General features: G+C 41.7%; 1 protein-coding gene across 9 annotated transcripts in view; it reads right to left on the bottom strand.

Moving 5' to 3' along the window:
• KIF13A (kinesin family member 13A) overlaps window positions 1–24,790 on the bottom strand; it is a 169,365-nt gene that overhangs the window by 21,852 nt on the left and 122,723 nt on the right. For 6 of the 9 annotated variants that reach the window (XM_075213122.1, XM_075213119.1, XM_075213115.1 and 3 more), the window contains 13 exons: window positions 19,933–20,065; window positions 19,704–19,850; window positions 17,523–17,564; window positions 15,963–16,062; window positions 14,701–14,827; window positions 11,596–11,651; window positions 10,543–10,667; window positions 10,010–10,186; window positions 9,031–9,123; window positions 8,265–8,417; window positions 7,720–7,797; window positions 7,475–7,522; window positions 6,723–6,831 (listed from right to left, as the gene is read on the bottom strand). In XM_075213122.1, the coding sequence (XP_075069223.1) occupies window positions 6,723–6,831; window positions 7,475–7,522; window positions 7,720–7,797; window positions 8,265–8,417; window positions 9,031–9,123; window positions 10,010–10,186; window positions 10,543–10,667; window positions 11,596–11,651; window positions 14,701–14,827; window positions 15,963–16,062; window positions 17,523–17,564; window positions 19,704–19,850; window positions 19,933–20,065 (1,388 nt within the window). The remainder of the gene's footprint in view (window positions 1–6,722; window positions 6,832–7,474; window positions 7,523–7,719; window positions 7,798–8,264; window positions 8,418–9,030; window positions 9,124–10,009; window positions 10,187–10,542; window positions 10,668–11,595; window positions 11,652–14,700; window positions 14,828–15,962; window positions 16,063–17,522; window positions 17,565–19,703; window positions 19,851–19,932; window positions 20,066–24,790) is intronic. The other 3 variants (XM_075213123.1, XM_075213116.1, XM_075213118.1) reach the window with 1 other exon arrangement.

Raw genomic sequence — 24,790 nt, forward strand, 5'->3', positions numbered from 1 at the left:
AGACTAACAAGACATGAAGAATGATAAAACCATATTATAATAGCAGTTTATTTATTTTCCATTTACGCCACTGTTAAAAAATACCCTGCAATGACTAGAATATAAAATGGTCCAATTCCAGAAATATGTTCGGGTTTACTGAGAAACTTATAGGTCTGAATAATTTCCTGCACAAAAATACTTATACTGGTATTCAATGGTATATAAGGTTTCTCTGAAAAAGATAAACATAACATGCATGTCCGGGATAGTGGGCTAGGCCTAGGAATCAATGGTTAGCATAACTCACATTTTCCTCTTCATTCCTCCATGGCAGCCATTACAATGGGATGTATGAAAGCAATACAGTAAAAAGGGCCAAGAAAATCAAACCTGCCACACATACATGCTGCAACAAACATAAATTTATTCCGTGGCTGTGTGGAGGACATGTCTCCCAAACGGAGTGTCTGTTGAGCATAATGCAAACGATAATGACTAGCGAATGTATGGATAGACATTCTTCCAGCTGCTATGTAAAGCTGTGTCGCTGAAGACTGAGTCTTCCTAGCCCAATACATTGCTACTACCTGTGTTGAGTGGGCCCTCAGTATCTCTGGCACCTTGCACCCATTTCTCTTGTGTGCCTGTAGAATTACATCCCTGATTCATCTGGAAATGGCTTGTTAAGAAGGAGTACACCCTTCCCAAGGCCCTGCAGTAACCACAGAGTTGTTCTTTGCTTCTAAATCACTCTGTCCTGGATAAATATATGGAAATTACCCTTACCAAGGTCAAGTAGTTCAGTCTTCTTTCCTTTTCATTATTCGGTTGTGGGAAAAAAAAAGGATGGCAATGTCAACTCCTGATTAAGGTGGAATGTAGATACTACTTTAGGAAGAAATGCTGGATTGGCTTGAAATACCATTTTATCCTCATTCAGAAAGGGCTACCTGTACCCCAGTGCTTGTAATTCTCCAACTCTGTATGCACAATTATTTGCCACTAAAAGCACCACTTTTGGTGTCACCCATCTCAAAGAAACTCCTTCCAGTGGCTCAGAAAGGTCAGACATCAGGATATTGAGAACTAAATTAAGGTCCCATGAAGCACCAAAAGACACAATAGAAGGGCGGGTCTACTTCACTGCTTGGAAGCAAATAATTAAATCTTCTGAAGCTAACTTGGTATCTAAGAACACAATTAAAGCAGACCTCGTACCTTGAGTGCAAATAAAGCAAGGCTTTTGCCGAGACCATCCTGAAGGAAGTCTAGGACCTGTGGAATCGTCGCTGCAATTGGATTGAATTTAATAGATTACTGAGAATAAATCTTTCTTGCCTGTAACTGTGTGCCGGTTACTTGCTGTAAGACTCCCTTATTCCTGACCGTTCCCAATCAATCTTCCATGCTACCGCTCTGGATTTGGACCTTGGTTTAAGAGGTCTGGCCGAAGAGGCACAGACCATGGTTTTTCCAGGAGCACCTCATATGCTACAGGAACCCACGGATGACAAAGCCAAAACAGAAGGATTGCTGTTAATTCTGTTTTTCCTTTTTGGATCTTTTTAAAATGTAAGTGATGAGTAGAAATGAAGGGAAGACAAAACAAGTCAAATGTCCATGGAAGGATCAGAGCATCTATTCCCTCTGTCCCTGGAGGAAACCAAGTGCCTTGGGCATTTCTGCTTGTCACCATAACATACACGTAAGGAAGCCAATTTTTCCAGTCAGTAGCTGGACCACATACTGGTGTAGAGCAGACTCTCCTGGGTGAATATCTTTTCAAATAAGGTAATCGGCTATTACATTCTGCTTGACTGCTACATGAAACGCTGAGAGTAACTTTGGATTTTCTTCTGCCCAAGACATGATTCTTGTAACTTCCACCATCAAGTTTCTACTTCTGGTACCTCACTGGCAATTAATGAAGTCTACCACTGTCTTCTTGTCTGAGAATATTATGAGATACATCCCTTTTAGATGAATATGAATGTACTGAATTGCTTTCCACGCTGCTATAATTTCCAAGATATTTAAAGTGAAGTCTTTTCTTGCTTTATGACCATATGCATTGTGCCATCTGTCCCTGAAGGTGAGCTGCTCACCTAGTGATTCTGGAGTATGTCATGAGTTTTATCCATCCTGTCTCCAAAAGTTACACTGCTCTTTTCTTTAGCTTTGGGCTTCGTCACCAACTGAGAGACTTCCAGATGGCTCATGGCAGGGTGATGGCATGATTCAGAGAAGACTGCTTGTGATCCCTCTGCATTAGAAGTTCCAACTGGAGATCCTGAATGTACCACCTCTGTATAAAGTGTCTCTCCCCACAATCTAAGTTTCCTTGCCACTGAAGCCATAGCCAGATTTCAAAATGGTCACAGATGGCATATAAAGCTCCTTAAAACAAATCTCTATCCTCCTATACATGGGAACCCTCATCTTCAATAGGGATAGTAGTTCTGGATGACATATGAGGTACAGGTGCATCAATTTTTGGGACCATGCTCCACTTCTGAGCCTCTTCATCACAGAATGGATACATATATTCCAATCTCTGAGTTAGACTGACCCTTATCCACCTCTGCACACTGTTTATGAATATGTTCTTTCACCACCTGATATACAGTGAAAACTATAACTTTTCTATTGCAATGTTCGAAAAGGGATTTATGAGTCTTTGTGGCAGTTGTTTCCTCATCCATACCCACAGATTTTATATATGCTTAAGCAAAAACTCACATTACCTTAGATTAAACATCCTAGGTGTCTATCTCTCTGAATTCATTACTAGAGGAATCTGGAGAATCACATTGTGACTGACAGTATCTCTCTAGTAAAATCATGCTTGTCCGATACCTTGTTCTCTTTAACCCTTATACAGCACACAGATGTTCCTGATCCAGGATATAAACTCCTTATATGGTTTAGGGGGCGAAGATGTTCCCTTGGGTTGAAAACAAAAGACTCCTTCAGACTCAATTCTTAAAGGCTTATCACAGGCTCCACAAATGCTATGCTGTCCTCTTCTCTTATACAGACTCTCCCTGAGTACTGAAGAGACTAACTAACTAAAGTGTATATCCATAAAGAATTAAGCACCCCTAACTTAAGGGCTTACCTAGCACAGTTGTACTTCATCTGTTTGACTAAGTTTGACCCAGGCTGCATTCCACTGCCAGCTCTGGCTGCTGCACACCAAACTGTGTCAAAATGTTTTCCAAGTCAGAGAACTCTTTAGAGTAATTGCGAGCCCTTCTTCAGCCTGGTCTCCATCTTGGCACCCTGTAACCTATGATGCAGCATTTGCATATACAGACTACTGAGTTCAGAAAATCAGCACCAAACTTGAATTTCTTACAACAGTTCTGGTTGTGAGGGTAGCTAGTCTAGTATTTGGCCTACAGACTTCAAATGGGCTGCAGAGAGCAAGGAGAGAGTGCACTGCTTCCTCCTCTTGATATACTGGGTGAGCTCCCTGCACAATGCAGATGAGGTCACGTGACGCAGAAGTCAGCTGCCCCCATATTGATAAAATCAGGAGCAGCCGGATTTGGGGTGGGGGGGCACCACTGTCTTACACCATTGGATGATGCTGTGCTGGTTCTAAGAAAGGTAAGCCCCTGCACTACAGAAAACAATAAAAGACTACCTGACTTATCTATTACTAGAGGCAGGAAGAGACATAGAAGAAAACAACGCGCGGTCTTATATACCATCTGTGGGATGTTTTCCAACATGTCCCTATCTAAACGGGAAGGGGATTCGACCCATTGTAATTGCTGCCATGGAGAATAGAAGAGGAAAATGGAAATTTTGGCACTTATGTAAAATCATTATCTATTAATCCATGGGGGACACTGGAACACCGTGGAGTATAGATTTGGTGAGATGAGAAAGAATGCATCAATGCTTACAACATGTGTGCATTGACGACCATATTGCTGCCCTTCACAACTGTTCAGAAGCCCACAGGAAGTACCCACAGAGCGACTAAAATGAGCAATCATGCACCCGAAACAGGCTGACCCATGCTGGTGAAAGCCTGATGGATCACACACTTATTCACCTTGATATAGTCTGTTTAGAGGCAGACCAGCCTCTCTTCTGCTCATCATACCGAATCAAGAGAACATTCAAACGATGCACCTCTTTGGTTTTCTTAATGTACATCTGAAAGGAGTGTATCTGGTCCAGCCTCTCTAATGAGCTATTCCCAGCCTCAAAGCTATTCAGACGAAAAGCTGGTTCAAGTGGATACAGGAAACGGACTTAAGTTGTAACAATGGCTTCTGCAAGACAAGGCAAAACAAGCCAATTCTGAGACCCTGCGAGCTGTAGAAATCGCCAGGAGGAAGGCATTATTCCAGGACAAAATGTCTTAAGTTCACTGACTGTAAAGGCCCAAAGAGTGGCTGTTGTAGTGACCTGAGCACCAGATTGAGGTCTCAAGGGACCACCAGAGGGACGTAGGCAGGCTGTACATGCAACACTTCCTGGAAAAAAATATGGATATCGGGCAGTAATGCCAGCTTTCTCTGGTCTCTGGAAGAACACAAAGCGGACACCTAGACCTTTAACTGATCCAAACCCTCTGTAAAAAAGTAGAGAAGATGAGACAAACTAAAGACACAAGTATGGAACCGTATTTGTGCATGCAGCAGGAAATGTATCCCTATGTATGGAAGTTCCTGGAGGAGACTGGCTTCCTAACACCGCAGCATGGTCTGCACCACTGTCTGAGAGACCCTTATCTTATATGATAGCGGCTTCAATAGTCACCCCGTTAAAGCTAGCTATGATATATGTTGATGCAGGAATGGTCCCTGAGGGAGAAGGTCTGGTCATAATGGAAGTCTCCATGCAGAAGCTTCCAGCATGCCAATTAGGTCAGAGTACTAAGACCTCCTGGCCCAGTTCGGGGGCCACAAGGATTGCGTGGATTTTTTTCTATTTTGATCTTCTTTAAAGACCCTCAGAAGCATGGCTACTGGAGGGAGGAGTTTGACGAGAGGAAAGTTCCAAGGAACCACAGAAGGTATATACAAAAAATGCCACTTATGTCTTGACCTGGCCCCGTAGCTCTTCCAGTTTGTGATTTAGCCAAGGCACCATCAGATCCACGTCCGGTCGAAGAGAAAGAACTGTGGGTGGAGTGACCACTCCCCTGGATGAACGTCCTAGTGGCTGAGCTAGTCCTCCTACCAGTTGTCCAATCCGGGAAAAACACAGCCACGATGGCCTGAAGATTTCTTTTGGCCCATTGCAAGATGAGAACCGCCTCCAACGAAGCCTGGGGCTACTGGTGTCTCCTTTCTGGTTTAGATACACCACTGCTTTGGTTTTGCTTCCTAGCAGGATGGACTGGGCCTTAGCCAGTGCCTTTAGTACTGCCCTCAGCTGCCATTGAACAGGAGCCTGGACTCCTCCAGCGTCCACTGATGCTGGAAACGCTGTTGAAGGACGACTACCCCCTAACTCCGGAGACTGACATCCAAGGTGAGAAGGATTCAGGTAGATGGTGAATGAAGATCCACTGGTGAGATTGCTTCTCTTCAGCCAGTGTAATGCATTGATAGATGAGCTGTAAGTGAGTTCTGTTCCACTTCGAGGTAAGTTCATTATGAAACTCCCTCAAGCGAAACTGAGCAAATTGGACTGTCTCGAAGGAAGAGAGCATTTTGCCCAGAACTCTCATGCAAAAGTGAACAGACACCGGCTTCTTGATTAAAAGGGAGACAATCTTCTCTTCCAGCAGAAACACCCACTGTAAAAGGTTGTCGAAAAGTAACCCCAAGAGAACCATCCTCTGTTACATTACAAGGTTGTATTTTTTGAAGTTCAAGATCTACCACTGTGACTCCAGAAGGAATACTGGGAAATATGCTTTCATCAAAAGATCATACAGGTATGGGATAACCGTTATTCCCCTAGTCCATAGCAACTCCACCATTACCGCCATGATCTTGGTAAAGACCTTTGAGGGCGTTGATAATCCAAATAGGTAGGGCCGTGAACTGGAAATACTGGGACTGCACAGTGAACCCAAAGAGACATTGGTGTCCCTCCCAGATTGGTATGTGCAGGAAAGTGTCCTTGGTGTCACAATGGACACCATGAACTCCCCCTGAGCATTACAAGGGAGGAAAGAGGGCCCCCACCCCCTAAATTCCATGACCACAGTAATTAGCTTTTGTAGCTCTGGGTAACAGACTCGTTGGAAGCGGGCCCCCTGTAGAGGAAACCGTCCCTAAAAGCCTGCTCCTACCACAGCCCCACCGTCTCAGCTGCCTGCACCTGAGAGTGACACAACAAGCTGTAAGTAACACTTCACCATTCAAAAAAGATTAATAAATGACATAACTGGTGGGGCTGTAATGCAGCCCCAAAAAGAAAAGTGTCAGCTCTAATCTAAACAGGATACTTTAGGTAGAGAGAGGAAGGAACTGGCCATTAAAGAATTCTTTTAAAGTGCCAGAGCTCCTCACAACATTATATATATATATATATATATATATATATATATATATATATATATATATATATACACACCCCATGGTGTTCCAGTGTCTTCCACAGGATGTCCGAGAAATAATCATTATAACAAGCATGAAAAATGTTAAGTTTGTTTAGGCTATTAAAATAAAAAATGTTGTTTATTATTAACAGGTTCACTTTAAAATATTTTAAAAAATCCACTACTAGACCAAATGACATAATAGGAAGCATGAAAATTATCTCACCTCCCCCATTGTCCTTCCTTCTAGGTGATTCGGTGAGCTGACTTCCATAGCCTGACGTATCTTTATAACTGGAGGAGCAATCCGATACATCTAGCTGGCTTTCTGATCCCTAGTGAGAACATACTATAAATCAAATCTTAGCTGCTGGAGTACATAAATCCAGTGCAAACCAACTCCAAGGGATAGATTTACTAAAACTTCTAAAAAGAAAAAGTGGAGGTGTTGTCCATAGCAACCTATCAGATTCTAGCTATCATTTTCTAGACTGTGCTATATAAATGATAGCCAGAATCTAATTGGTTCTTTATGGACAACACCTCTAACTGTGCTCATTGGATGTTTTAGAGTATGTTTCCAAAATGTTTTAATACATATATTTACAGTGCTACCATGTTATGCACAGAGAATTTTTTTTCTATATACATATGTTAGCAAATATTGATTCAATGCAAAATCCTCAAAGCAGCACCCAATCAATTAATATAAAACACAAATTTTCTATTTATATTCTAAATAATTTTTGAGTCAAGGAGTATAATTTTGCAAATATATGATAAAGTATAATAATGTTGGTAAGAACATATACACAAAATAACATTGAGGTGAAATGTCCACACACAGCCCATTATATAGGTTGTTATACAATACTTCACATAACCTGTACTTCATAAACTGCATATATCATTTTTCTTGAAGACAGGTTACTGCTCTTTCCAATAGGGTCTACCTATTCACCAAAGCCATCTAATTACCTTGTCATCTTCTTCATAGCCAGATAGGTCCAGACGACTAGACGACACCTACAAATCAGAAACAGAATAATATGTGTAGAAGTTACAGAAATATGGTGTTGGTACACATAATGGTTGTTCTAGCTTGAAGTTAAAAAATAACCTCATTATTAATACATTTTAACTGTCTCAAAGTGATTTCATAAACCACATTAGCAGTACTGATATGGTGTTTAGTAAAGGAGCACTAAAGAGGCAATGCTTACATTGTGCATGTTGGGGGTGCTGAGACTCCTCCGAATGTGCTTAGTTTTGTTTGAAATTGCTTCCTTAACTGTGACCGCCTTAATGTAGAGAGTAAAGAAAAAACACAGGTACTTAGTCATTTCTTAAATATATTATTTTATAGCTTTCGCCAAATGTGTTTATTTCTCTATGTTGAATGTACATATATTGAGATTATTATTATCATGTGCATATATTGTACCTTTCCAAAACCTATACATACGACGTACATCCTAAAAGGTATTAATCCTAGAAAGATAATAATCCTAGACAAATATTCTGAAGTCAAAAAAGTCAATAGATGACAGAAATAAATCCCAGTTTTATGGGAATATCACATGGGCAGACTTAAGTTATGAAATGCTTCTAAGTGTGACATCAAATTGAATGGTGAAAACTGATACCGTCACACCAGATCAATACAAAACGCTGCAGAGAACACTTTTGCTGTCTACACACTCCAGAAATACTACCTCAATATTTTTAAATATATCTATACACATTCATCTGTTATGTGACCACTTGCCTGCCTCAATCGCTCTAGGCCCAAAATGTTCTCCACCTGCAGGACTCCACGTGTGTATTTCTCAATGTAGGTTTCTCCATCTGACGTGGCCTCATACTCACTCCTTGCCGCCATCAAAGCTAGCGTTTCTCGGTCCTCAGCCTCCTCTGTTGCCTGGTAAAATGAAAGAATAAAAGTTCCAGAGAATGGACAGTCAATGCTGCAATTGTGCTTTGGTTATAAGGCTATATTCAGAGTATTTTTAGGTTTAAAAGTAGGAGGTTAGCTGTGCACAGGAAAAAAAAATCCTTTACGTGCAGTGTATTATGGTAAAGACCTCTGTCGCCACTTAAGAAAAGCTAGTTAGCATCAGCATGGTGACATCAACAAATGATGTTCTAATTTTCTCCAAAATGTGACCTGTTTTTGCTGACTAGCTTTTTTCCAGTGCCTTCAGCAACTGTGTGGTCAGATGATGGGACACTGGAAGGAATATGGAGAGCATTGATTTAAATACTGTGTTGAATATTGGTGCCGAAGAAACCTAAGACCAATAACTAGGAATACTATGAAAGTTGTTTGGGCTGTGTAAAATATTTTGATTAAAACCATAATCTCTGTTCTTGTGCTCCATTTACTGCCTTTTTTTGGGAGGTACCTGTCTAGACCTGCCGATTGTGTGGGATTCTAGATAATTATTCCATCGGCTACGAAAACTTGTTATCTTTGGCATTTGCCTGTCCAGTTATTAGTGTCAGGGGTTTAAATGAACATTAAGAAAAGTTACCTTTGGGATATTAGACACAATTTCATAGCTTACGCCACAGGAATAGAAAAGGTTCTTGGTAGACATTCGCTTTTTTAGGCTTTGCGTAAAACTCTGCAAACAAAAAACAATTTAGTTTTTAATCAAACAAAGTTGTGATGATTTCTTGTGAATAACTTCATACATTGATTACTCTCTCTTTGGTAAATTTGTTCCATATTAATAAGAACATAAATTATAACATAACACCCACAATGAGCTTATTTAATAACCTAGTACGATGTGCAGAAACGTACATGAGATTCATTATAGTCATTTTTCATTTTGTCATTGTAATTTCATTAGGGCAGTTTCTAACATGAAAGTCAACACCAACTCAGCTGCTATGGAATACAGCACATCTGTGCACATTGTACCATAGTATTAAAAAAAATCTCTTCTTTGTATGCGTTTCAGCCCCGTGGCAAAAAAGGGAGAGGCACACTGATCCCTCCTGCAGCCCCAGCATGCACAGGGGCCGGCGCATGTGCAGTGAAGCCCTCTACGGACGCAGCACCTGCAGCGATAGCTGTTCCACCTGCATATGGGACAAGCTGCTTCAAATCTATCAGTACCCAATTTGACTTCCATTTATGGGATTCGTATGGATATAAAAGTTATACACTTAGGTTCCAAAAGCACTTTCCCTTTATTTCTTTATATCTATTACAAACCCAAACTCAAGTTGGACAAAAACTGAGATTAGTTTTACAGGATTCTATATCTTGTGTTTCTGTTTCTGAATGTATCTCTGTTTTTCTGCTCCATAATAATCATGATAATGATTATATGATAGTCATAAACATTGATTGCAAAAATAACAAAAAACACATATACTGATAAACTATATCTGTCATTACATATGTGTTGGAGTGGGATGCCTATTATCAGCTAACACCCAGCACTCGGAGTTTGGTATGTGTGCAGGATTAATTTTTTTATTAACTTAAAAATACAGCACCTGCTTGTTATATACATTGACCGCAATTCTCTTTCGGAGAACCAGCTCCAAAGCAGCCGGGTGGCTGAGCTGCACTGTGACCTTTACAATAAGATAGATTCGCTCGTTCTGTGGAGTAACTCTATTTAAGTGCACTGAGTCATGGATCGCAGAGTCCCAGGAAGCAGTGGCTGAAACCTGCCAATAACAAAACACCAATCTCAGTATTCATAATGAATTACATCAAAATATTTCTAAACATGTCAAGAGTTAGAAAGAACATCCACAGAAAGTAGGATCTTCCGTTGCAGTGAACACCATGTCAAGTTACTATGATTTCTTTTCTTGAGCAGGGATCATGGTTTAACATTTTCTTGGAAATACTGATTACGTGGAATAGGAAAAGTGCCTAGTACATGGGTTTTACATGAAATATATTATAAAATTTTGAATGATGCATCTCCGCCTTAATGACAAAACTCCTATTTTCCTCACAGTGCAAAACAACATGTATAATTAAAACTTCCTCTTAAAAAATGGTGTTCTAATGTTACCTCTTCATCACTGTGCTTTATGATTGGCAGGTAGTAAAACTGGCTCCCATGCTCCTTTGGTAATATGGAATTAACACCTGCTGCATGTGAACCGACAAGCTGTTCATTGGCACTGAGGTCATCAGCTAGTAACAGAGGAAAACATGGAAACAGATTATGATTTTTTATAAAAGGCAGTAGAGCATATACACTTTAAAATGAGAAATGGATGTTAAAGGTATTGGTTACCGAACATATTCTATTTTTCAATATATATATTTTCTGGGTAACCTCTGGCCAGGTGCGTTTGCTTCTGAGGACCACCCCCCATGTTGCGAGCCAAATCCAGTAATGTGTGTCGCCTAGGTGGGTGCGACTGCCAAGACCCCCCCCCAGGCGTCAGCAAGAGTCAACACTGCAAATGCAGTATATGTGGGGTATGACGTGAACGCTATAGGCCTGCTCAGTCACTGCCGCCCCCCTCTGCCCACAATCCGGCTCATATGGGCTTATGAATGGGCAGATGGGGCAAAAGTCCTATCTGCCACAACTAACATCACCACCACCAGTCGTCGTTTTCATCATCATCCTCATTTATTTATATAGCGTCACTAACTCTGCAGCGCTGTACAGAGAACTCACTCACCTCAGTCTCTGCCCCATTGGGGCTTACAGCCTAAATTCCCTAACACACACACAGACACAGGCAGACAGACAGACAGACTAGGGCCAATTTGTTAGCAGCCAATTAACCTACCAGTTTGTTTTTGGAGTGTGGGAGAAAACCGGAGCACCTGGAGGAAACCCACGCAAACACGGGGAGAACATACAAACTCCACACAGATAAGGCCATGGTCGGGATTTGAACTCATGACCCCAGTGCTGTAAGGCAGAAGTGCTAACCACTAAGCAAAGGGAGTCCCTCAAGAGAGAACAGGCCCACCCACTTCTCTACAACCCTGCATATTCCCAACTCCATTTTCTATGTTCGCTGACAGTCTTTCTGTAGCTCTTAAATAGAAAATTGAATAAATTATATGCGATGTGAAGATTCATCAGAACAAGGTATCTTACCATTAAGATCGAGGAAGAGGACAGGGATGTGGGCCTCCATTCCAGCTGGTGGAGTCCTGCACAGATAACCAAATCAATCAATGATATAAGAGGGAGATATTGGCCCTTGCAATATGGGAAAAAATTGTATTTTTAAATGAAGTATATATTCTCAAAGGATTTTTGGTGATAATGTTTGGTGTCTGTGATTCAATATGTCCTACATTGAGAACCAACTACAACTTTCTCTCTCCTACCACTGGGGGACACTGCCAGACATTGGGGTATAGTAGTGGGTTTGGGAGATTAGGCACTAAAACTTAATAGTTTTTACTCCCCTCCTCTGCTATGCCCCTCCTCTCCAGTAGATACCTCAGGTTTTTTTTAGTGCCTTAGGAGTTAGGCCAGTTTGGTATAGGCTCCTGCCTATACCTAGTTTAGTGATAGATTTTCAAGTTTTTATTTTATTTTTTCTCAGAGGTGCCTCGCGGAGATCGATCCTAAGTCCCAGAGAGGGTGAATAGTCCTGGGCTTCCTTCATCCTGATCCCCACGCAAGGTAAGAAGTGGCTGATGCCCGGGTCTTCCTTGCACCTGTCTTGCCGGCAGTTCCTCCCCTAGAAACGAGCTATTAGCTGTTGATAGCGCCATTAGGGCTTTAGGTGCCCACGGAGGTAGTCCTTTTCAGCGGGCCACGGAGATAGGTCGCACGGGGGAGATCTAGGATCCATCTCTCCCCGGCGACGGACTAGCCAGCAAGCCCCCTCCTCCATACCCCCACCTTCCCTGACATCGAGCAACGGGGGTCCGTTAGCGCTACCTCTATTATAGAGAGCGGCGCTGCTTGAGGAGGGCAGAAATCACACACGCTACCTGGGCACTGTAACAAGCGTGTTGTGGAGCAGTTACCGACAGCCATAATATAGATGAGCTGTTTGGTAACTTAGAGAGGAGCAGACATTTTTTTGATGAGGGCGGACCTGGAGGAGGACCTTCGTTTCCCGCACTTCTCAGGATCCTGCACAGCGGAGTCGCCATTTTTAGCGAGTAGCTGCATGTCGCTTCTCTCCTCTCATTTACCTCTTCTGTGATTGGTATCGTTAAATCCTGTGTTTGTTTGTGTAGAAAAACATTTTAAACATTCATAGTTGATTGTTCTGCCTAGCGGGAGAGGTTAAAGTTACTTTGGGGCTGATTTGTACCCGGGTATATAGATCTGGCTACAAATTGTGTATTGCTGTATTTTGACATTAACTGCTTAGACACTAATCATTTATCTGTCTAGTTATAATCAGTTTATACTGTATTTAACCAGTTATGTCTAACAAAGAGACCTCTGATAGGGGATCCTCTGGAGGGTCTGCATTGTATTTTACTTGTGCCAAATGTAAAGTAAAACTCCCAAAAGGACAGCATGACAAAGTTGCCCTTTGTGCTGCTTGTGAGGCCGGATCTCAGGAGCGTCCCGCCCCAGCACAGACACCGGTAGCCATGGAAGAGCCGCCTTGGTTTAGGTCCTTTGCCTCTGCCATGGAAAAGTTTACTACGGTGATGTTACAGGCTGCAGAGGTACGTCAGAATGCAGACTGTCAGGTATCTCTCACTGCAGGGCAGCGCTCCACACATGTAGTAGTTGGGGGGGGGGGGGGGGGTGACCAGATGGAAAGTGCAGACACATCCTCACAGAGTTCTCTGACTCAGAGTGATGATTGCCTACTTGCGGTCTCCCACAGAGCTAAAAGGGCTTCACTGGATGTAAACCAGGGTCGTAGTCCAGGCTCTGATATCCCATCAGATGAGGATGGGGATTTAGACTTGGATACTCAGGAGGAAGACTCACTGAGTGTTATGACCACCTCGGTGGGTAATATTGAGAGTCTGGTGTTAGGTATTAGGCATACCCTCGGTTTTGATGGAGTCACTATGTTTGGGCCGGAGCTTGAGAAAGTGATTGAGGTAGCCACAGGGGGAAAGAGTAAAATTCTTCCCATGGGTTCTCGTAAACCTTGTCAAGCTTGTTTTCGCTCCTTCTCTCAGGGCCGTGGTGGCCCACCAAGGGGTCAGCCGGCCGTTTCTAGAGGAGGTGGCGGCAGAGGTAGGGGCGCTCCCAGGCGAGGAACGTCACGTCCCAGTGAAAAAACTACAGCATGACTCCTTGGCCCCCATGAGGGTACCCGTAGTGGGGGCATGGCTCCTTCTTTTCAAGCGCCAGTGGTGGTCAGCCATGTCGGACGCTTGGATTCGAGGAGTGGTGTCGAGGGGTTATGTCATAGACTTAATCCAGTCTCCGCCAGCAAGGTTCCTGTCTTCACCGGTGCCCGCTTGTCCCCTCAGACGTCAGGCCCTGCTGGATGCAGTGTCAAAGCTTCAGGGAGCGGGATTGGTGATTCCGGTGCCGGGGCAAGAAAGGGGTCAGGGGTTCTACTCCAATCTCTTCTTGGTTCCGAAACCGGACGGAACTTTTCGCCCTATACTGAACCTCAGGTCTTTAAACAAGCAAGTGGTAGTCCAGAGGTTTAAAATGGAGTCTCTTCGGACAGTCATTGCAGGGATGGAAGAGGGAGAGTTTCTAGCTTCCATCGATATAAAAGATGCGTATCTGCATGTTCCCATTTGGAAACAGCATCATCGTCTCCTGAGGTTTGCGGTGGGTCCCGATCATTTTCAATTCAGGGCCCTCCCTTTCGGTCTGGCTTCCGCTCCTCGAGTGTTCACCAAAATTATGGCCGTCATGGCGAGTGTCCTGAGACGAAAGGGAGTCACGATATTCCCATATCTAGAGGACCTTCTCTTAAAGGCGAAGTCTGCAGAGATCTTTGCCCCTTGGGGCAGCTCCTTGTAGTACACTTGGTTAGTCAAAACTGAGGTATCTACTGGAGAGGAGGGGCATAGCAGAGGAGGGGAGTAAAAACCATAAAGTTTTAGTGCCTAAACTCCCAAACCCACTACTATACCCCAATGTCTGGCAGTGTCCCCCAGTGGAGAAAGATAAATAGATTTTACAGTAAGTAAAAATCCTCTTTTTAGTTGGTTTTAATTACTTGTGGTGTATACAGATGAATACATAGATCTGATTACTAATGGTTGATAGACAATAACAACAACACTGCTGCATTGCAAAACCTACCAGTGTGCTGGAGCTCCAGGAATGCCACTCCCTGGGGCTGGGACTAGCACTGCATTCCTCTCTTCCGTTAAGCCAACCCATTGCTCCACCAGCCGTGCCTCCCGCTCAATATCGTCTTCAGTTTTCTCTGCAAGAAGCATGACCATTTAGATTACTATAATAAAGAGTAAATGGCAGTGTGAAAATAAATGTGGAGGGCACACATGGGTTAAAAGCATGGGAGCTTGTCATCTAAATCTAACTAAATGTATATGTAAATGACACTGCTTGACTGTCTGCTACAGAAAAAAATGCAGCTTTCCATACTTCTATATAGTGCTTTTGTTATGAATGCTATAGAAGTATATTTTTTTTCCCAAAAAATAGAAGCTATTCCAAAATAATCACTTAGTTCTAGAAGATCATTCTGACGGAGTATGTAAACGATGTATTTTTATAGACAGCTTATATACGGCTTTTAGTTAAATTACTGAAGCATATTTGACCTTTAATCTAACATATACCTGGCAAGGTGCATAAACTACCCAAGCACATAGTGCTTGGAGGGCAGATGGTAGAATTGGAGTTATAGATTGAACAACCACATGATTTCCATGGAAGACAATCCACCCTTTTTGTCAAACAGCATAAAAACTTTTTTTTTAAAATTTAAAATCTACTCATTTTGCAAGGCATTATAATGGCAAACAACTTTTGTTTTTATATAATAATAGTATACATATAATATATACAATGATATGCATATATAAATACTTTCACATTTGAGTCTGTAAACGTCACTGTACAATAAATATGGAATGGAAGGGCTCTTCTGCATAACCACCTAGTGCAGTGGATCCCAAACTTTCTGAGTTCGAGGCACCCCTAGGGTCTCAATCATTTTTTCAAGGTACCTCTAATCCAAAATAAATACCAAGTAGTACCCAGCCTTGCTTACCACCAACCCTGGCCGCGGCACCCCTGTGAGATCACCATGGCACCCCCCCAGGAAGCCATGGGCACCCAGTTTGCCTGTGGCTTCCCACTTATTTGCCAGTTTGCCCACTTATGACCTAGTGCCATAAGTGGTACTGCACCTCTTCTTATCTTATTTATTTCAAAGCATTTTTTCATCTTGATTTCTTGAATGCCCCCAGCATCCCAGTATGTGCATTTTATACTTTGCATGTTCACACAACTAATATGTTTCTGTTAACACTTCATATATATGAAAATGGAAAAGTGTGCAAAAATTTTGATTTAATTTTAATCAACATATAAACCTTGTTTATTGATAATTTTCTGAATCTGCTCGTCCAAGTATTCCCTGCGTTTAATTAGTGCCTCTGACCACCTTTCACGTACACAGTTCAAATCTTCCTCCTGTTTGAAAGATACAAAATATATATTTAAAATGTTATCGTTCCAGATTTTTCAATTAACCTTTTGCTATGTGAATTAAGTGAAAATTAACAAGTTATGCCATTAAACAGTTTATTATGTTGGTATTTAAAAAAAAATAAAAAAAATTGGAGACGGGGGGTGGAAAGAAAAAAAAATCAGATGTCTCAATCTGTATGCAGACCAACTTAAAAGATGCAGTATATTTGCTGAATTAGTGCTAACATGCATATTGTTTTTGTTTTTTCTGTTGTTAACTTAGACACTCTGTTTGAGTGGCAGCTGCAAAAACAAATATGGAGCACATAAAACACTACTTGTGTTACTGGTTGCTTTATAAATATAATAGAAAATATGTTTAATGGCAAAAAAGGGTGGAATGACGATGAGCTTGCTATTTTTCTTAAGGTATCCAAGAAAAACAGATGAATGCAATTCCACCATTCGTTCTGCATACAATTTTCTTTTGCAAAAGAGATTATCAGCAGTTCCATATGTAAATACTTGCTTCCATGCAAATTAAACCCCATCATGCATCATGCCTCTTATTTACTGGTTTCTGGCAAGAATGGTACAAAGCATCATTATGTGGTCAGCCACTAGTTAGTGCATTTGTGAATTAGCATAGTATAGTTAGTAATCTTTTACATGTTATTAAATGCACATGTTCCATTTTATCCTGCCAAAATATTTACCAACATTTTTGTATAGAACGGATATGTATTCTAGTTTTACAATATATCTTTGGATCTAGTTATACAAAGTTGAAAGCACAATTCCTTTAAAATCGCAAGTCTAAAAGATGTACTCTGTACCTTATTGCTGATACAATAGCTGTGTTCTGGTCAGATGCCTTATAAGGCAGGACCAAACCAAGGTTATTACATTATCTAGTTTAAGGGTTATATCCTGAATGTGTGTATGTGAATGATCATCGGGCATTCCTCCACCAAAGCTTAATACAGCAGGATTTCATTCAATGCTGAGGATTGAGAATTAGTATGCATATCTAATATATCCCTTATATAAATGTGATCTATATATATTTCTTTAATTTACAGGTATCCACCAATTTGATCAATTAAAATGGCATGCATTATGCTAATTACTCACTATTTCCTTGTAAACTGCGCCCTTTATACAAAGCCGACAGTATATTGTGCCACCTTTACACAAAGCTTACATATTATGTGGAATTATATTAGATAGAGTTATACATAGTGACAAATCTGTGAGCGTTTTAGGTGTTGGTTCAGCGATGGCGGCAAGGTGTGATTTTTCAAGCTCCCCTTTACCAGCTTCCCAAGCTTTTCCCCACCACCCTCTATCCCAAGTATCTCTCCCCACACTTCACAAGATCTCCTCCCCCTCTTTCCATGTTGTGGTGCAGAGCAGAACTTTGTCCCATGCCACGGGATTGGAAGAAGCCACTGTAATAATACCTGGTAACTATCCATATCATCACCACCAACATCATCATTTTTCTGGTAGGAGAGAATACATGATGTAAACAGGACATGCAAGGCTTTCATCACAAAGTAACAAAGCAAGGTGCAGTAGTACCGTAACACAATGTTATATACACAATGCTAAACAATATTGAAAGAGTAAACTGCTTATCTGTCCAAGGCACATTTAGATGTTACAGATGCATCATGACATCAATTTTTGAATAAACAGGTAAATTATCCACACAAGTTCATTTATCTTGCTGTAGCATGTAGTATGCTTTGTTTTGTAAAGGACATTAATAAAATCACACATTTCCCTATTTGTGCAAGCACTATGTAAGTAGTAAGTTTCATATATTCAGTTCTGCCCTGCAGTATCACTGCAGTGCTTTATTGAATGAATATCAATGGCCGGAAATAACGTAAATGAAAAAAAAAAAATGTATCACTTTGTGCCCCTCAGTAAGAGACAATGTATAACATTGTGAAACAGCGGCTATTCTATAGAGCTAAGCACTTTGATAATTTAAATATATAAAGTTACTTTTAAATTGTGCTTCATGTTACACCACATGGCATTACAAATATACACCAATCATCCAAAACATTAAAACCACCTGCCTAATATTGTGTAAGTTCCTCCCCATGCTGCAAAAATAACTCTGACCCGTTGAGGTATGGACTCCACAAGACGTATCAAGGTGTCCTGTGGTATCTACCAAGATGTTAAGTCCTGTCCATGGTTTGGACTTGTTTTTCCAGCACATCCCACAGGTGCTCGATCAGACTGAGATCTGGGGAATTTGGAGGCCAAGTCAGCGCCTTGAACTCTTTGTCATGTTTCTCAAACCATTCCTGAACAATTATTGTACTGTGGCAGGGCTTATTATACTGCTGAAAGAGACCACTGCCATCAGGGAATACCATTGCCATGAAGGGTGTACTTGATCTTCAACAACGTTTAGGTATGTGGTACGTGTCAAAGTAACATCCACATGGATGCCAGGACCCAAGGTTTCCCAGCAGAATATTGCCCAGAGCATCACACTGCCTCCGTTGCCTTGCCTTCTTCCCATAGTGCATCCTGGTGTCATCTCTTCTCCAGGTAAATGACATGCACCCACCCGGCTGTCCATATGATGTAAAGGAAACAAAGATTCATCAGACCAGGCAACCTTCTTCTATTGCTCCTTGGTCCAGTTCTGGTGCTCACCTGCCAATTGTAGGCGTTTTCGATGGTGGACAGGGGTCAGCATGGGCAATCTGACCAGTCTGCAGCTACACAGCAAGCTGCGATGCACTGTGTCTTCTAAAACCTTTCCATCATAGACAGCATTAGCTTTTTCAGCAATTTGTAACAAGATAATCAATGGTATTCACTTCACTTGTCAGTGATTCTAATGTTGTGGCTGATCGGTGTATTTTCTGGACATTGACACAACAGTCATTGTTTATTTCCTTTTTTTTTTGCATTCTTTTCTTAACATTCACTGCCAGCAATACATGTAAGGAAAACATATATAGAAGGAAATTGAAAGAAAAAATATAATTCCACCCATAGCTGAAAATTCTGTTTTGCATGGCATATCCTATCCTCAGTAATCCCTGGTCCCAAAGAGTTACTTACCTAGCTTCCAATGTTCCGGATATCAAGCATGTTCCTTGACATCCTGTGCACACGAGCCACAGCCCGCTTAGTTCCTGAATGCTCCCATCGGCAGCGTTTTGTTCCTGGAGAAGTTGTCAGGAGCCAGGCAAATATTATGAAGTCTGCAGCACTCTCCTTGCTCTAGTCAGCTTGGTCAATTCCAAACAAGCAGCATATTGTCTACCAACACCATGCTGCCAGCATGAGCATACAGGAGAGAGCGTAGAGCACATCAGGAGAACCCACTGAACATTGCACTCAAGGTAAGTTATCTAATGGGACCAGGTGTTACTTATAATATCAGTTATCCTTCGAATGCATAAAGGAAATTGATAAACTATAATTAAAGTAGAACAGTGTAAGTGAGTACAGTGTGTCTAACCAATGAAATTCAATTACAACCACTGCTTTACCAGTTTAGTCATTTATCTTAATGAACTACTAAACTGTAAGGGTTTAATCATTAAACTTGCAGTCTGAATAAATACAATTTGCACTATTTTTATCTGTTTCTCTCTAGTTACCTGATAACTGTCCAGCCCCCTCTGTAACTTGGTGGACCGAGCACTGATGCAGCCCATTGAAACAGAAAGGATGGCTTCAACCATCAGAGGCAAAGTGCCAGAATTCTGCACAGGTTTCACAGTCACCTGGATTCTTCTAGAATGTCCCTAAATAAAGAAAAAAGGTGTTAAATGATATAAAGAAAGTCATGACAAAAATCAGGCAAGACAAACTGCTCTCTCAACTCACCTGCCTGAGCTGGAACACGCCACCTGTGTTCACGTCCTTTGCCTGATTTAACTCCACAGACATGTATTCCCCGTTCTCATTCAGCTCATGTATGGATATCCACGTTTCTATTCGTCGAGTTACCTCATTCCACCTAAAGCATGGAAATATAATTGATATGTCTTTCTCTCATGTAGAGATGAAATAGCAGTGTCCTTTATTTAGTGAAGAACTATTACTCTTAGTCAAGCGTTCTCGGAAAACCTAGCTAACTTCAGGCAAGTTTATAATATTCCTCAACCACCATCTTAACCTCCCTATGTTACCCTATTACAGTGTATTACACAGTTCACACAAGACAACAACTCTTTGATTGGATCATATAGCCCACTAAGCACTTTTCACCTTTGCACTCTGACTGGACAATATGCAGCACTTAACCTCATGGATCAAACTCCCATTTCCCACAGATTGTAAGCTCGTGAGCAGGTCCTTCTTACCGCTGTCTGTATTACCCAATATGGTTTTATTACTCTCTTTGTTCCCAATTGTAAAGCACTGCGGAATTTGATGGCGCTATATAAATAAATGATGATGATGATTCAAGGCCCTGTCGAAGTCAGTAAATTGGATAAAGTCATTTCAATTAAAGTCTAGCAAACTTGGTTGTCTTTGTCTGAAAAGATGCGTACGGTACGCTACGACGTACAAGGGCACGCTACGGCGTGAAAGGGCGTACGCATCCACTACACGTGGCAGCAACAGTAATTGGTCTTTTACCATACATTCGCACAAACACGCATATTTATAAAATAGTACACATTAATGGTAGTTGCAACACATAGTCAGTTATGTCGAAATATGGTAGTATTTATATGTTATATCAGAATTACATGCATATTAGTGAAATACACGGAACGGGTTGAGGGAATAACATCATGAGTGGTATCATAATGAACCTTGTTACATATCCTACTGTTTGGTTCACTCTGCGAGGGAATCGCAGAGTGCATACGCAAGTTATGAATGATAGGGAATTATGAACTACTTAAGACTAAGGAATCCTGGCGGGAAGAGCAGAGCATACCCCCTGCAGAGATGACCCCCTCCTTTGGATTCCTTAGGATGAACCAGCCAATGATTGACGACCCCTTGGACATTCCTGAGACCCGGACCAATAGATGCAAGCCATACCATCTTCATTGTATTACTGTATTTGATTGTGTATATAAGCAGCAGCTTGTGATCCAGAGTGCAGACATCTTGTCCCCAGACTTCAGGATTGAATGACTGCACTGGATCCAGAGCGCCTGCGATAAGTAACGGCTGTATTTACTATTACTTCGCTTGAGCATATTATTCTACTTATTTGCGAATAAATCTTTGTGCTTTGGAAACACAAATCGAGGTTCGACAATCGTTATTGGTTAGCGACAATACGCACATAACAATTTGGGGGCTCGTGAGCTTTGGAGGTTTCGTTGCCGATGATACGCAAGACCAACGGATTTCGGTTCCTCAACAAAGGGTGGAGACGCGTCATAAACGGGTAAGAACGCATGGTGTTCAAAACCTGAATTTTACTCTGTGTTGCGAAACCGAATGTCCGTTTTGCATTATCTAGGGCACGCTAACTAGAACCTAGGGACAAAAGAGAAAACTGTTTCTTTTTTTTTCTGTCATTGTGCGTTTTAACTGTATTACATTGCTTAGCGTATGTGTATTTCCTGCTGTGCGTACGCGAACTTCCGGTAGATTTGCCACGTGGTTAAACAATCAATTTGATAGTTATACATGCATAGTATAAATCACTTGTGAAAATCTCTGAAACACTATCACTATTGTTGGGAATATTGTTGATTTTCTGCGCAGAAAACTAAGGTGTATGTGTTTTGTGATTGTATGATTTTGAAGTGAAAGTTGATTTACTGTCAAAAGGACAGGGATATCGGTTGCCGCTTGACGAGGCGGGCTTGCAACCGAGGTAGTATACAAGGCAGGTATACTGGCAGCAAAAGCCCTGTTTGAAAAGAGAACAGTTAAAAAGCTTTTGGAAACTTTCTCCCCAAGAGTAATCGCAAAGTTTAGTAATAGTTAGTATTGCTAAGCGGTGCGATCGGACCGCATGGTTGTACAACCGTGCTTGTGACTTGGGTTGAACGGCTGAGAGGAATTACGCTGGTACAAACGGGTATAAAACCCCGGTACTAACAGTTCAGTAATACTCAACAGAATTTTGTGGAGATCCAGGATATCGAGGAGCTGATATTTCTGTTGTCCATAGTGATATTTCTGGGTTAGGAGGTGCGTGGGCGTAGCCTGTGAAACCGTCCACGGATAAATAATCTCTAGTAAGTTCTGTTTGAAAGGAGAACAGGTAAAAAGTCTTTTTGCGTAGCGTTGAGAAATAGGTTGTTTTCACAATGGGTGCGAAGCAAACGCTAGAGATGGTTGATGTTGTGCTGCTTAAGGAAGGACCGCTGGGGTCAGCTAGGTATCTTATGTTTAAGAAATATGGTGCATACGCAACTGCGTATTGCGACACGTGGGTCAAGATGACCAAAGATTGTGATAGGCCTTTCCCAACAATAGGAAGTTTTTATTCAGAAGTACTAAATAACGTAAGCGATAAAGTTTGGTTGATTAAGTCAACGAAAAAGAGAAATAGACATAATGATTGTTTAAAATTGTGGCAAATGGAAAGTAACACGTGGCAGAGCAGCGAATGCAAACCGGAAGTAGGCGTGACGAAAAGCGCGCGCAAGGCGGATGTAACTGTTGCGAAGCGTGGCGAACTCAGCGCAAGCGCGCCCCCGCCACCTTATGTGGCGGGAGGGGTAAGTACAGCCGTTGTTAAAACTGAAAATAGAAAGATTGCTAAGTTGTACCCTGTTTTAAGCCAGTTTCAACCAAGTGTATCTGAAACTGAAGATGAACCCACTGTGATTTCGGCCATTGCCCATGCTGTTAGTGTACTAGAGGCTCAGCGCAAGTATGAGAAAATGGCTGAGATAGGTGAGAGTAGCGTGATCACTAGAAGTGAAAGCGTTTTAAATCTAGAACTAGCAAATCCTGTAGTGTCCCCTGAAGTCAGTGTACCAGAGGGTGCGTTCCCAGTCCGCACAATATCAGTTCCCAATGGGAAACCGGACAAGGATGGTGTAGTTCCTTTAAGAAATGTTACAATGCATTGTCCCTGGACTAGATCAGAATTACGTTCCATTATGACTGAATTCCCAGATCCTAGAAAAGAGTTGGCTAAGTGTCAGAAATTTGTTAAAGACTTAGGAAATGCCCACGAACCAACCAATAAGGATTGGCGTGTAGTGTTGAGGGCGTGTCTTCCTCCCAATACTAACATACAAAAATTCATTGAAGATTGTTTGTTGAAGGAAGATGACACCTTGACTGATGAGATTAACCAAAAGAATATAGAGCAAATTGTCAAACATTTAGCCATCTATTTTCCAGTAGTAGTAAATTGGAGTAAGATTTTCACCATTAAGCAAAAGGATAGTGAACCAGCAGCAGACTATTTTTCTAGGGCGCTAGCATCAATAACACACTTTACCGGAGTAACTGACATAAGAGAGGATCCACATCACAGGGAAGTAGCTGTAGGAGTGTTAATGGATGGTCTTAGGGAAAATTTAAAAACAAGGGTACAAACCTCATTACCTAACTGGAGAGGTATCACAGTAGACTCTCTTAGGGAGTCTGCTGTGGAACATGACAAAAATATCTTTAGGAAAAAAGAAGAGAAAGGTGATAGGTTGATGACGGTGAGTATTCAGGCTTTAGAAGGAATACACACACAACCACAATCATACCAAGCATACAACTCAAGTAAAAAGGCCATGGTATGTTTTCGCTGTAAGAAAGAGGGACACATAAGGAGATTCTGTCCAGAAGCAAGGAAAGAAACATCAAGGGGGGAATCATATAGGTATCCTCCACGGAGAAACACACATAGGCAAGAGAACACACAGCTACCCGCGCATATTATAGCAGCAAATGCTGCGCGAGAAAATAATAGTCAGCGCTAGGGGTCAGGTCATACCTGTAGTCTACAGCCAGTGAGGTTAACTGAGAGTCAGAGTGAAGAACCAACAATGATAGTTGACATAGCTGGTAGGAAACAAACTTTTCTTGTAGATACAGGGGCGGCCCGATCTGTGATAACCTCTCCTTTCAATCTACAGGTGACCAGTAAAACTATTCCAGCTATGGGGGTAACGGGAAAAGTGTTACATTATCCTCTAACTAAACCCGCCGAAGTTACTATCGGGCCTCTGCATACTAAGCATTCGTTTCTCTTGGCTGCAGCGGCTCCTACTAACTTGCTAGGGAGAGACTTGTTATGTAAAATGGGATGTGTCATATACTGTACTTCAGATGGTGTGTTCCTAGATATACCCGAGAAGGTTGCACATGAGGTACAGGACATATTGGACACCCCTCAAAGGTTAATGTTACACTCTCCTGTTATAGAACAAAGTCCATCTCAAGTAAAGGGGATGTTGCTGGAAATACCAGGTTCCCTATGGACCAGAGATGGACAGGACACTGGACTGATGGCAAACGTAGCCCCTGTCATGGTCAATCTAAAAAGTGGTAGGATAGCTCCAAAAATCCCACAGTATCCATTAAAACCGGAGGTGGAACTAGGGGTATATCCTGTTATTGAGAGGCTGTTACAACAAGGGATTTTAATTCGAACAGCCAGTACAGCAAATAGTCCCATTTTCCCTGTGAAGAAGAGTGGGGGGAGGGGCTATAGATTAGTCCAGGACTTAAGGGGAATTAACAAAGTTGTTGAGAGCCAATTCCCCGTAGTGCCGAATCCAGCTGTCATCCTCATGCAGATTCCACCGTCTGC

This window comes from Mixophyes fleayi, chromosome 5 (genome assembly GCF_038048845.1).
Source record: "Mixophyes fleayi isolate aMixFle1 chromosome 5, aMixFle1.hap1, whole genome shotgun sequence".
In the NCBI taxonomy this organism is placed as follows: domain Eukaryota; kingdom Metazoa; phylum Chordata; class Amphibia; order Anura; family Limnodynastidae; genus Mixophyes; species Mixophyes fleayi.